The sequence below is a fragment of the Dendropsophus ebraccatus genome, chromosome 9, assembly GCF_027789765.1.
Source record: "Dendropsophus ebraccatus isolate aDenEbr1 chromosome 9, aDenEbr1.pat, whole genome shotgun sequence".
In the NCBI taxonomy this organism is placed as follows: Eukaryota; Metazoa; Chordata; class Amphibia; order Anura; family Hylidae; genus Dendropsophus; species Dendropsophus ebraccatus.
Genome location: NC_091462.1, coordinates 52,841,545 through 52,854,728, shown reverse-complemented (window position 1 = coordinate 52,854,728; position 13,184 = coordinate 52,841,545). Strand labels below are relative to the sequence as shown.

Genomic DNA, 13,184 nt, shown 5'->3' with positions numbered 1-13,184 from the left:
ACTATAGTTGCACTTCCATTGTTGAGAAAAAAAAAATTATGAAGGGTTTTATCATGGTTTCCTAAGCTTTTTACTGCCATAAAAACAGTATGCAGACATTAACCTGTCAAGCACCTTCTGTGACTTTTCACTTGTCAGCAACACATTCCACTTTCTCAAGGAGGTGTGCTGCTGACAAACCGTGGGTTTTAGGGCCACACAAAAGATACCATTGGTTGACATTGTTTTGCTTGTCCATCAGTTAATTGGTGGCATTTTACATTCAGCAATATTCCATCCATTTGGCCAGTGAAAAACTTAGCCAAAGGTATTACATAAATTTATTTCCTGGAAGTACAATTATTTAGACTGAGTATCCAACCTACACTACCTGTTGCATACACGTTGTTGTAAACACTGAGGTCATTTGTCGTTGGGATGATAGTTTGCAATGCTGTCATTGAAGTATTACGCTTCATTATCACTGCATCTAATATTGGCTGCTGACAACATATCCAACACAGTAATGTTAAGAACAATATTCACTTTTTCTGAGAGACCAGAGCACAGAATATTCAATGTTTTACCATTGCTGCAGAAGGCTCTGCAACCGCTTGAAGGGCTATGGGAAAGCCACTGAGAATGATATCCCATGGTTGGTTTCCTGCAGCTTGGAATCAAGTCAGTTGCAGAGCAATTACCTAATATATATGAGCATCAGTGCTACACAATGGCTTGCAGTGAGAGCAATCCTGTTATATGCCATTGCATGTTTTATACATTTTATTTTTCATGCAACTGGTATTTCAATACCTTGGCTTACCTGTCCCAGACACTTCCAAATGGCTGCTTCCCACTTAATGTAAGCCATTCTAAAAACACAGCAAAAATAGGGATATGAAAATCAATTTAATCAACAAATACAACTAAATGAATGTATATGGCATATACAGTAATTCAGAGGGTACAGTCTCTTAAGTCACATTAAATCACCTTCAAAGTTTAAAAAAAAAACAAAAAAAACAGACAACTGTTTTGAGGCTATCTTCCCGCTTTGGAAACATATCAGGCAAAGGCAGCCATCTGGTTATATAGACGGTTACTAATAATCTTTATTAGCAGCCATCTATATACCAAAAGAGGCACCTTTGCCTGATGGATTCCGAAATGGGAACATACAATAGCCTAAAATGTAAATACCATGAATAATGTTAAGCGAACTTGTCGAACTGTTTAGGTTTGGCAAAGCTCGCCAAAGCCAACACTTAGCATTTGACTTCTGGTGACTGGAGAAATTGGATGCTGCCCTAGCAAGTCCTGGAAAACATGAATACAGCCATAGGCTGGAAGAGAAAACCGACTCACAAGTGGTCCTAACTTTTCTCTTTATCTTAGGATTCAACACCGAAGCAATTTAAACAAATAGTTCCCAATCAGTAGTAGCGCAATGGATGCATTAGATTTTACTGAAAGAGTACCTGTCATTACAAAAAACTTTTGACATGCCAGAGAGACTTACCTGACCGATCAAAAGAGAGAGTGGGGAGACAACTGTTCTGCCGCACGCTGCTCTCCCCACTTTGTCTCTGACTTGCCCCATAGACTTGCATTGAAAGTCTATCTAGGTCGCGTGACACAGCTGGGAGTGAACGTGTTGCACATGTACCTCTCCCAGCTCGTTCCTCCGTAGAACGGTCTGAAGAATAAGACCCAACCAATCAAAACTTTTGCTATGTCTGACATATCAAAAGTATTTTTTAATGTCAGTGCCCATTCACAGATTAGAAACCATTTTGAGCACAATGCAATAATAAGAGGCAGAAAAGAAGTATTTTCATACATGTACTCAGTACATGTAGCAATATTCAAAGTTTAGTGTGGCCAGAATCATGTTATCATTTAATTTTGATTCATGTGCAACAAAACTTTGAAGTTTATTGTTCAATTCTGGCCAGCATAGATGTTTCCAACACCACAATGAATAAATAAATGATGCTCCATTTGTAGTAAATTAAGTAAATTAATATTCCACCTGTAGTAAACTAACACCACCATACTGCTACTGAAGAAATGCCACTATGCACAAGTAAAGATAGATATCAGCTCTACACTGACTATGCATACTATATAAGTGATTACATCCAGTAACATCCAGTGACTCATGTGGAATATCTTCTGTGAGTAAAAAACAAGTCTCACCTCTATACAAAATTCCCATTTGTATTGTATTGTATTATAGTGTTAGTCACACATCTGTGCCCTTCAAATAGTATTAGCCCTGCTTCCATATATTATTAGTCTTCTCTGTACCCCTATACAGTAGTTAGGCCCACCTCTGTGCCCCCATATAGTTTTTGCCTATGCCTTAAATAGTAGTTAAGCCCCTCTGTGCATGCTCTCATATAGTAGTTAGGCTCCCTCTATGCCCTCATATAATATTAGGCTCCTCTGTGCAGCCCCGTATAGTATTAGGGGCCCTGTGCCTCGATAGACATTGAACTTTGCATCACAGTTTTAGTAGTGCTGTAGAGCAAGTTCTTTTCCATCTCGAATACTTTGCATATTATTTTACTATAGAGCATTACAGGGCCTGTAAGACTCTATAGGCCAGTTTGCTGGTACAGGAGACATACTAGATCCCAATGCACAATTGCTGCAATGGGTCTAATAACATTTGGATATATCAAAGCACCTTTTGTATATATTTTCTATACACTATCAGTGTAAAAACATACATAGAACCAAAGTATCATACGTTCTTAAATAAGTAAACGCCATTTTATTTTGTTTTTGCTTATATACTTCCACTTTGCATTTCACTTGAAGTTCACACTGGAGCTCAGAGCCCTCGAATTGTTTCTATATTCCCTCAATCTAAAATATTAATATTATTTTATAAAGAATTGCAGACAAATACTAGTGTGCTGTTATTTAACATTGCCATAGGGGTCTGGTGATAGATGGTATCTTTAAGGAGCAGAAAGCTTGTGGGAAAAATTCCCTCTCTTTCTAATCTTCAGCCTCCTTGATGTTTGCAGATTGTTTTATTAACAAGTGCCACATTCAATACAGAGTACTGCCCAAAAGTGAATTGAAGCAACTGCAAAACTATCAAAGCAGTAGGAGGCATACATAATTCATAGGGTCCCTCTAATCTCTTCAGGGTAGAAGAAAATCAAAACAATTTGAATACAATGTATTGAAAGTGACCTGTTCGTTGTAAGGGATTGCAGATACTTCTACATATTCTCTCCATGAAACACATCAAAACAATTGTACTTGATGTAAAGCGCAGGCAGGTAGTAAAGTTAAGCATAAGGCAGTATCTCCTAAAGGGCTTGTTCAGCTGCTACTTCTTCCTTCAAAGATATATGGTGCATGATATGTAAAAAAGACTAGGAAGCTGACTGTGACTAAGTATAATGTAGTGTTGCTGTGTGTACCTGCAGGATCCCAGGACTGATCAATGATATACGAGGTAGGTTAAAGGGGTTGTTCACCCAAAACAATTTTTTTCAAATCAAATGGTGCCAAAAAGTGCCAGAGATTTGTAATTTACTTCTATTAAACAATCTCAAGTCTTCCAGTACTTATCAGTTGCTGTATGTCCTACAGGAAGTAGTATTTTTCCAGTCTGGAGAGCAGTAGAAATTTTCTTTGGGGATTTGCTATTGCTCTGTACAGTTCTGGACATGGACAGAGGTGTCAGCAGAAAGCACTGTGTCAGACTGGAGAGAATACACCACTTCCTGCAGGGCATACAGCATCTGACAAGTACTGGCACTTGCTTGGACCAGATGATTTGACATTGGGCCCATTAGAGAAAGCATTTCTGAGGATCTAACCTTTATCCATATATCTTTTTATCTGAATAGTAAACTGCATTGTCATAACTGCACACACAGGACATTATTAAAGTTGTTTTATGGAACTTTATTATCAAAAATGGCCAGCGTGGGTTGTTAATAAAAATATACTCACCTGCTCAGGTCCACATTCACTGCAGTTCTGACAGTGCCTGGTCTCTGTCACGGCCGCGGTGGCGTCCCGTGCTCCGGGCCGCCGCCGCGACCTCTCCATGCAGCTGCCGGGGTCCATGTGCAGGGACCAGGCGCTGCTACTAGTTCAGCCCCGGGGGGCGCCTTACCTCGCCCCGCTCCTGTCACCCGCTGTGCCGGCCGGCGCGCGCGTCCCCACCTCCTAGGGCACGCTCGCCGGCTGTCTCACATTTAAAGGGGCAGTCCGCCCCTAATTGGTTGCTGCACATCACACTCTGCTATAAGTTCCAGCCCTGCCCCCTCCCAGGTGTTGGAGCCTCTACATGCTTCCCATAGCGTTTGGCCCAGCTCCCTGTTGTTCCTGACCTTAGTCCTTGTCCCTGTTTCCTGTCTTCAGTCCTTGTCCCTAGTCCTTGCCCGCTGCCTTCCCATTGTTCCAGAGTCCTGTCCGCCACCTGCGATCTCGTCTACAGTCCTCTGCCTGCACTATCTCCTGCCTACTGCTCCTGCCACGCCTCGCCTGCCGTCACTAGCAACCAAGCCAGGGGTAGCGACCTGGGGGTCGCCTGCCGCAGCGAGCCCATCCCGCCTTGCGGCGGGCTCTGGTGAAAACCAGCGGCCCCTTAGACTCCGCTCCCTGGTGAGGTTAGTGCTATCGCTAGTGACGGTCCAGTGGATCCACTACTCCAGGCGTTACAGTCTCACTGCTCCACACTTTGTGGTCTTCGTCTGGACAGTAAGTGCTTGATCAGCCAATTACTGGCCGCTGCAGTGACTGTCAAAGTGGGCACCTCCTAATGTCAAGACCAAGATGCCCTCAGCAACAGGACTGGTCTTAATAACAATTGCAATGGTGGGCTGAGTACACAGGGGTATGTTTTTTGTTTTCAATGAAAGGGAATTTGTCAGCTGCAATTCATGTTTCAAAGTTCTAACACTGTAAAGCCCCTATTACACAGGGCAATGTGGAGAGAAAGCGAGCGCCAACCTGTCAGGTCAGCGCTCGCTTGCTCCTCGTTCCTCCGCCCGCTGCTGGCGCTGTTACATGTATGAGCGGGTAAATGCGGGGGGGGGGGGGGAGCTGGCGGGGGCTGCCCGGGTGATCGTCTGATCGTCCGGGAAGCCCGTAGGAGACAGCGGCAGTCTGCTGCCTCTGCTCCTTTTACATGCAGCAACGGCAGCAGATCATTAACAGGCATTCAGCCTGTTGAAAGACAATGATCAACTGACATTGTGCATGTTGGCTGATCGTTGTCTTCTACTACATGAAATGATTATCGGCCGTAACAGCCGGTATTGGACGAATTAGACCGATAATCACTTTGTGTAATAGGGCCTTAAGATAGCTGTTAGGTTAAAGGATAAGTTTCCTATATCCGTCTGTGCCTCCAGAATGTAGAAAAATGCTTTTATTCAATAGTACAAAGAGTCAGAGATAATTAACTACTTCAAGAAAAGATGGAAACTCAAATTATAATCTAACCACACCTATAGAGACTATCCCAAAGCATAATAATGTCCCTAGTGGACAAAGGTGGTATTGCAGCTGGAAGCTAGCAGCAAAGATTGGGAGGAGCTAGGACACAAGCGGAAATTGGACAATTGAGGAGCGAGCAGGACTGAGTAGGTCGCTCTGGTGATAAGGATTGGGCTGCCATAATGCAAGTGATTCTCTATTATATTATTGTATCAGAGCCTGGCTCAACATCAGATCTTCCAATGCCCTGGTGTACCAGCCTAAGAATGCACTGTGCACTGTGACTGTATACTCGTATTTTGGTATTTATGTGTATTCATATGTGTGTGCATATGAATGTGTGTACATGTTTATACTGAAAGATCACTAAATTAAAAGCGACTGGACTGGATGAACCATGGAGAATGCATAGAGAGGCAGGCAACATGTAATTGATTCAGCTGTGGTTCAATTGCCAAAGACTAACAAGGGTGTCCGTGATGACCTGTCATCATCACAAACAATGCCTTGCATGGGCAAAGGAAACATTTCACTGGAACTTGGACATTTAGCAAAAGGTTGTCTGAAGTGACGAATCCCATTTCTTACTGAACTACAGTATATGTATGGCTGGCTCCAGATCTGGCAAAATCGCCATTAGGCCATATCCTGTGGGTGCATCACTGGAGTCAACAGGCTGGTAGTGGTGGTGTCACAGTCTGGGGAATGGTTTCCTAGCATACTTTCAGACCTTTGGCCAAGCAGATATTGATTATGTATGCTTGGTTGGTTTTTATCACAGCTTGTTGTATTACGTTTCTACTGAAATCATTTCCCATGAAAGGGTGGGTTCACACTAAGGAATTCTTGCGGATAAATTCTGCGGAATTCCGTCGCATGTATGTGCGCACGGCCGCGCGCCTTTCCGCATTCCGCCGAAAGAATTGACATGTCCGCATGTATAGCCAACGGAATTCCGCGGAATTTATCTGCGAGAATTCCTCAGTGTGAACCCACCCTGTGAACCCACCCTTATGGAAAAAAGACCTGCAGAACATGCAAGCATCTTTGATAATTTGTGGTACCTTCTAAAATATGTAGGATTTACAGAACATTTTTAGTTTTGTGTAACTTTAAAATACAAACACCCTGTTTACACAGACACAAAGCAAACACGTCTATACTAAAACATGTGGTTTTGGTGCTTTTTTTTAAGGCCTGGGCTGCTTGTATCTTGACAGCACTCAACGTCCCTAAGTGAACCCAGTCCATCTCTGTCACATACACATTTGTGTGCCAAATCTTTTTCTTCTTCATTCTTGTATGGAAAGTGTATTGTTATAATATAATGTGATATTTGTGGGGATGCAAATGTATTACAGCGCTGGACACCCTGTATGACATTAAAAAGTCATTATTTTACCATAGCGGAAACTCTTGACTTGCTGGTGACAGCCGGAGCACATTGTGTATGAGCCCATTTAAGCTGCCCTTAGTCTGTAATGTCTGCCAGAAGCAGTCAATGTGACCTGCATAAAATACACAACCAGAGATGAGTGAATCGCTGTGGTATTTAGACTGCAGAACAGATGTGCTGTAGAATAGTACTGGAGACCCCCACAAATCCCACATAGCATCTGTCTATTTATCTCCATTTCATTTCCCTTTGAAGAAACCAAAATGGCAGGCAAACCTCTCTGGTCAGCAAGATCAGACTATGGCCACATCAATAATCCGACCAGAAAGTATCTTTGGAAGTGGGCAGTCTCTGGAGCTTGAAACTGAGAAATGCATGTCTGGGTTGCCTCCTTTTTTCAGATGGTGTGAATTTAAATAAACAAAGGAGATTTTTTTCGGAGAGCGCCAGCTTATGTTCTTTAAACATATTGCAGTGATCTAAGTTTACATAATAATCCAAACCTTTGTCCATGTAAAATGTCAGATTTGAGCCAACAAATGCTTGAACGCTGCGCTTGCTGTTTCAATATTTCATAGAATACCTTCTATGTTTAACTCCTTCACTGACAGGCTAAAGCTAGTCACAGATCTGTAAAATGGCCATTTGTCCTGCTTGCATGTCCTATGTAGCAAAGCAATAGATGCAAAAGATCTGCTGCTAGTTATTTAAGAGGAAACAATAAAGTTGCATAGAAAAAAATTCTACTTTTCATGTTACATCAAAATCTTAGACAAGGTCAATAGACATCCGTGACCTAATATCTATAGTCAGCTTTAGGACATTTGTTATAAATTCATGGGCACCACACCTTGAACAGCTGGGAACGGCGAAATCATCGATCTCTATAAAGTACAGGATATGAGCTGTATCTCACAATTTCCCCTGAGCTCGACGACCCATGAATGCTTCACGTTGTCTTCATGGGTTACAAAACATTTCATACATTTTTAGTGTGTGCGCTCACTACAGAAACAAATGATCTCAGCTTTCTCAGTAATTCGCACGACACTCTACAATCACAAAGCAAGTTGGTTATCAACGCTCATGTGTACATCTGGGTAGTGAAGAGGTTAATATACCGATCACTCTGGAAAGGGAACAATTAGATCCCCCCTCCCACCGCACACACATCCTGCTGAATATTTTTGCAGGGTTGTTTGCTTGTCTAGTAAACTCTGACTGCAGAGGTAATCAGGGTTCTGGTTTACATTAGCCTGGCTGCCCCAGAGAGGCTCCTCGAGGATTTCACGAGGCTCTAAAGCTGCTAGAACCTGTGTTTTGTCGTATATATTGAACTTTTATTAGGCTAAATGCATGAGTTTATGTGTTGCTGGATGTACTTATGGTCTTATAGGTTGCAGTCTACCAGAAAAACAAAAAATAGAGCAATACCGTTCTCATTGTAATTGAGATGCGCAAGATGCATTAGATACAGCAAGTTGTTTTCTTTTACATACATTATAATCTACAATTAATGTTGTTAGTTTTCTTTTATATGCTACATATTACTTACTATACACTGAAGTTTGGAAGGAATGAGGGGGAGGACATCATTGTCTCAAAGTCTTTCCATTGTGCAGAGCTAAGCCCATAGCTAAGGGCAGGAACAGCCCAGGGCATGATCGTACTGATGGTACATATCACAGAACTAACTTAAGCCCCTTTTACATGGGCCGATTATTGCTAGAAATGCTTCTTCGGCCAATAATTGTCTCTTGTAAAAGTGTCAGCGGTCAGCCAGGGGTGGGAAAACGCCTACTGCTCAACTGATCACATCTTTTGAGCAGCCCTATAAATCATTTTTGGCTGGCCACATATCTTCCTGTATAAACAGGAGATGTGCAGCCGATAGTAATGAACTGAAATGGCCACATGAACAATACAGGGATCGTTGGTGATCAACTACTCAAATAGTTGTGCCATGTATAGGCAATGCAAGCGCTGATCTGTCTGATCAGCACTTGTTTGCAGTCACGGAGGGCCGAAGATACACCAGATTTATATAATGTGTTTCAGTGAATCTGGCTTATCTGAAGAATGTTTACTCTAAGGTCCCTATTACACGGACCGATAATCGGCCATTATTGCTTTGTGTAGTAAAAACAGGCCCTGATCTAAAATCAATGTGCTTCTAGCGTGCATAGCTATATGTAATAGCAATGCGTAAGCGACGGCTGACAATTAACTTACAGTTAATACATTTACCTGTTCATGCTCCCGGTCTTCCCCAGCCTTCTGCTCTCTCCCCAATACCGCGCACTGCAGCTTTTCAGAGCTGAAAGGCCGCTCAGCCAATCACTGTCCACAGCGGTCCCGCTCAGAGACCAATCTGAAGCTACAGCCGCGGAATCGGGAAGCATGCAGAGCGCAGGAGAAGACTGGGAGCGTGGACAGGTAATGTATTAACTGTTTTGGAAAGGGCTGCTAAGACATCAATTTGCTAAGCGATTATCGGCCCATGTAATAGTACCCTAAGTTTAGACCAACTTTTGCTTGGTTTACGTCAAATCAGAACCCCGCCCTTTTGTCAGACTTGGCTTACTACATCTATAGTGCTAGAAATATAGTATTAGTGCTACATTTCCTGTAGCATTTTCTGTGCTGTTTTATTGTTAAAGCTCTAATAAAAAATAATAATAGAAAGAAAGCAGCTACCAGCTTAAAGCATACCTATCATTCAGGCGCAAACCCGGGACAGAATGCTTAGAAGTGCCATAAACTGCGCTTCTGGGAGTTCCGTCTCCCACTCTCATCTGAAGAGACAACGTACCTGCAGCCCTTTACAGTGTGTCCTGCCACCATCACAGAATGACAGAATGAGCTATGTTCTTAGCAACTATGGGTGGTAACTTCTTAGAATTTATGATTTTTTTAATATCCCTATCATAGAATAGTGTGGCACAGCATATCCTGGCTGATAATCTAAGTCAGCAGAGTATAATGCTGATGTTTAATCCTATTACTGAATTTCTTGCCAGTCTCCATGGCCAACAGGAACAAAATCTGCCCAACAGGCAAAAGTTGCCTAAGGCCAAATTCAGTAAAGTTGAAAGTGGAGAAGGAGGCCTCATACACAGCTGCAGTACTGACGTGAATTGTGTGGGTTCATTCTAAGACAGACTGCAGGCCCTATACTGTAGCTCAGTTTGCCTATAATTTTCCTCCAATCGTTCCTTTATATATTTCCTCCCTTTAGGATCTAAATCTGCCCTGGTCTTGGCCAATGGACTACCAGTTCTGCCTAAAATAAAATGTGACTATATGTTTTCAGACTATACTGCAATTGTATTTACTAATAAATGTGAACAATGCATATAACAATACATAGGGCAGACATCATTTCAGACTTCTAAATCCTCATATGGCTGGTGTTGATGATTTGTGATGACGCTGCATGTGCACAAACAAGAGTTGTAATATTTTTATTGTGCACAGACAAGAAACTGTCGGTACATTCTCAGTGGGATAAAGCAGCAGGAAGTGTCTCCGAGAAGATTTAATGTTATGCTAAGGGAGCAGTGTGGAGACCTTTCCTGCTGATAGAATGGCCCAGAAGTGTGTCTGTCATGTGCGATGACAACATGGTAAAATGATGCTAGTGTTTCACAACAGGTTCACCCTGACAACCACAAACATCCTCATAAGCAATAATGCAAAACGCAACTAAAGGCATTGTATACACTGGATAATAAAAGTGAATTTACATGAGTTTGATATGTATTTTAGAAGACCACACATACAACTAGTCACTTACATTATAAGAGTATTTCTATCTTATAAAGTAATGGCATATCATTAAAATCCTGAACTCCGGGAGCCCCACCATCATTTGTGTTAGGGGACTTCCCTATCCTTGGGATGGGACATTGATATCATTGTAGTTCATCATATTTACTTGAAAGGGACAGGCTGCAATACCAGGTACTGCCACTAGTGTATAAAGCTATGCCTGGTGGGGAAGTGAAGCGTAAACGTCCCTAGAATTAGCTGATCCGTAGGGGTGGCAGCTGTCAGACTCCCACCCATGAAATATTGAAGGCCTAAAGGCCGTATTACACGTAGCGATTATCGTTCAAAGATTCGCTATAACGATCGATCGCTAGCAATAACTAGCGATTTTTTAGCGAACAATTCTAAGGTTTTACTTTGTAAATGGTTGCTAATTTTTCCTCAGGACGGCCCACACAACATATTTTATTGGCGAACAACTTATTACACGAACTAATATGCGAACGATCCGTGAAATACCAACAATAATTTTTCAACATGTTGAAGGACCAAAATGAACAATTTTTCATTTGTTATTTCAGCGTTGGGTGTTATTCCTTTTGCTCTCCCCTCTTGTTTGTACCTTGCACAACCGCCTCCAAGACTTTGCCCGAGCCTCCCCCATACTCTGGAACTCAGTACCCCAACACATCCGGCTCTTATCCACCATCAAGTCCTTCAAAAGTAACCTGAAAACCCACCTCTTCAAAGTAGGCTACAACCTATAATAATTCTGCATCACACCTGACTGGCTGCACTTTACCTCCTGTTTCTCTCCCCGTACCCTATAGATTGTAAGCCCTCGCGGGCAGGGTCCTCTTCCCCCATGTATCAGTCTGCCATTTGCCTTTATGTAATGTGTTTTTGATCTTGTATTGTTCCTGTCTGTTACCCCTATCGCTTGTATAGCGCTCTAATATTAAGGGCGCTCTATAAATAAATAATAATAATAATTACATGGACAGATAATCGTTCATTTTAATCATTTTAGCGAATTTTTAGACAATAATCGTTCCGTGTAATAGGGTCTTGAGAGGAGGCAATAGAGATAAGCAAACTTTGCTCATGTTCAGGTTTGTCTTTACTAAAACTCTCAGCATTTGATTACCAGTGGCCAAAAAAGTTACATGGATACAGCCTATGGCCCAATTGTGCTTGAGTTGTGCTCATCTCTAGTTACTATTCCTCAAAGTATTCCCCAAGTATGCATAGAGATGAACCAACAACAGGTTTACTAATGCACATGAGCAGCAAAGACTAACTTGTGTGGTCTGATCCAACAGAAGGGCTACTGCTGCACATGTTGTTATAAAGCTAATGTTGGCTAGAAATGTGTCAGTGCATTGCAGTTTTGTAAGAGCTACACAATAATAGGTAATGGTTATATTATTTCTGGTGCACAAGTCACTGTTGGGCTATGTTGACACAATGTAATTTTTATGAAAATAACTGCTGTTGTTTTCAATTAAAAAAAATGCACGTTCTTTTTATAGAGAAATGTGTTGCATTGAAGTCAATGCAAACAATGGCCGTTGTTCACACAATGTATTGAACAACGACCGCTGTTCTCTACTAGATAATGTTAATTATTTTGGGCCATTGTGCATTGATTTTAATGATATTTTCAAAGCAACAAGAGACATTGTTTGACACTCAATACAACGGCCATTGATTCTGAGTGCCAAACAATAACCATTGTCCACATGCTGTGTGAACATAGCCTAATGGTGCATACTGTGGTTTGCAGTATACATCTCTTTTACAAATGTAATGTAATCTTAATTATATTTATTGTGTATTTAACTAATGTGTACCAAGTAAAAAATTAAACACATGTTATATGCTATAACAATAAAATGAGGCAAACAGTGCTTCCATTCTGTCTGATGAAAATAGATTTTTGTCTCCCTCTTCTGGTTGGAGATAGAATAACATTTCAAGTAGTTTAGCTACCTGATCTGTACCAAGTATGCAAAGCAGATTTCCAAAAGGAAAAGAGCTTGCTCTATAGTGTCACTTACTGGAGGGAGCTTGCCTTCAAATAGCCTACTATGCAGATTGTTTCTCCATGGAGCACTGTGCGGCTTGTAAGACTCTATAAGCCAGTTTGGCGGTGTCCTTAAGGAGACATACTACTTCCCAAGTAAAAGATCTATAAAGACAGTTCTGTACAGTATATCATGTATGCCACTTATAAATATGTTTGGGGACTTCAGAGCTATTGTCAAGCCTGCAGAATCGCCATAAAGAAATTAAATAAAATTATTAGTAGACAAGTACTGTAGTTTATAATAATTAATATCAGTCAATATCATAGTTATTTCGAGCATAGTTAATCAGTTTTCTTGTGGGCAAAATTCGCCAGTGTCCACCAAGTTCCCTCTATTTAAAGTGACTCTGTACCCACAATCTGACCCCCCCAAACCACTTGTACCTTTGGATAGCTGCTTTTAATCCAAGATCTGTCCTGGGGTCCGTTCGGCAGGTGATGCAGTTCTTGTCCTGAAAATATACTTTTAAATTT

At 41.6% G+C, this 13,184-nt stretch overlaps 1 protein-coding gene across 3 annotated transcripts in view; it reads right to left on the bottom strand.

Moving 5' to 3' along the window:
• Window positions 1–13,184, bottom strand: part of CDK15 (cyclin dependent kinase 15) — a 130,679-nt gene that overhangs the window by 50,228 nt on the left and 67,267 nt on the right. For 2 of the 3 annotated variants that reach the window (XM_069983300.1, XM_069983299.1), the window contains one exon: window positions 803–851. In XM_069983300.1, the coding sequence (XP_069839401.1) occupies window positions 803–851 (49 nt within the window). Of the gene's footprint in view, window positions 1–792; window positions 852–13,184 lie in introns of all 3 variants that reach the window. The other variant, XM_069983301.1, reaches the window with a different exon arrangement.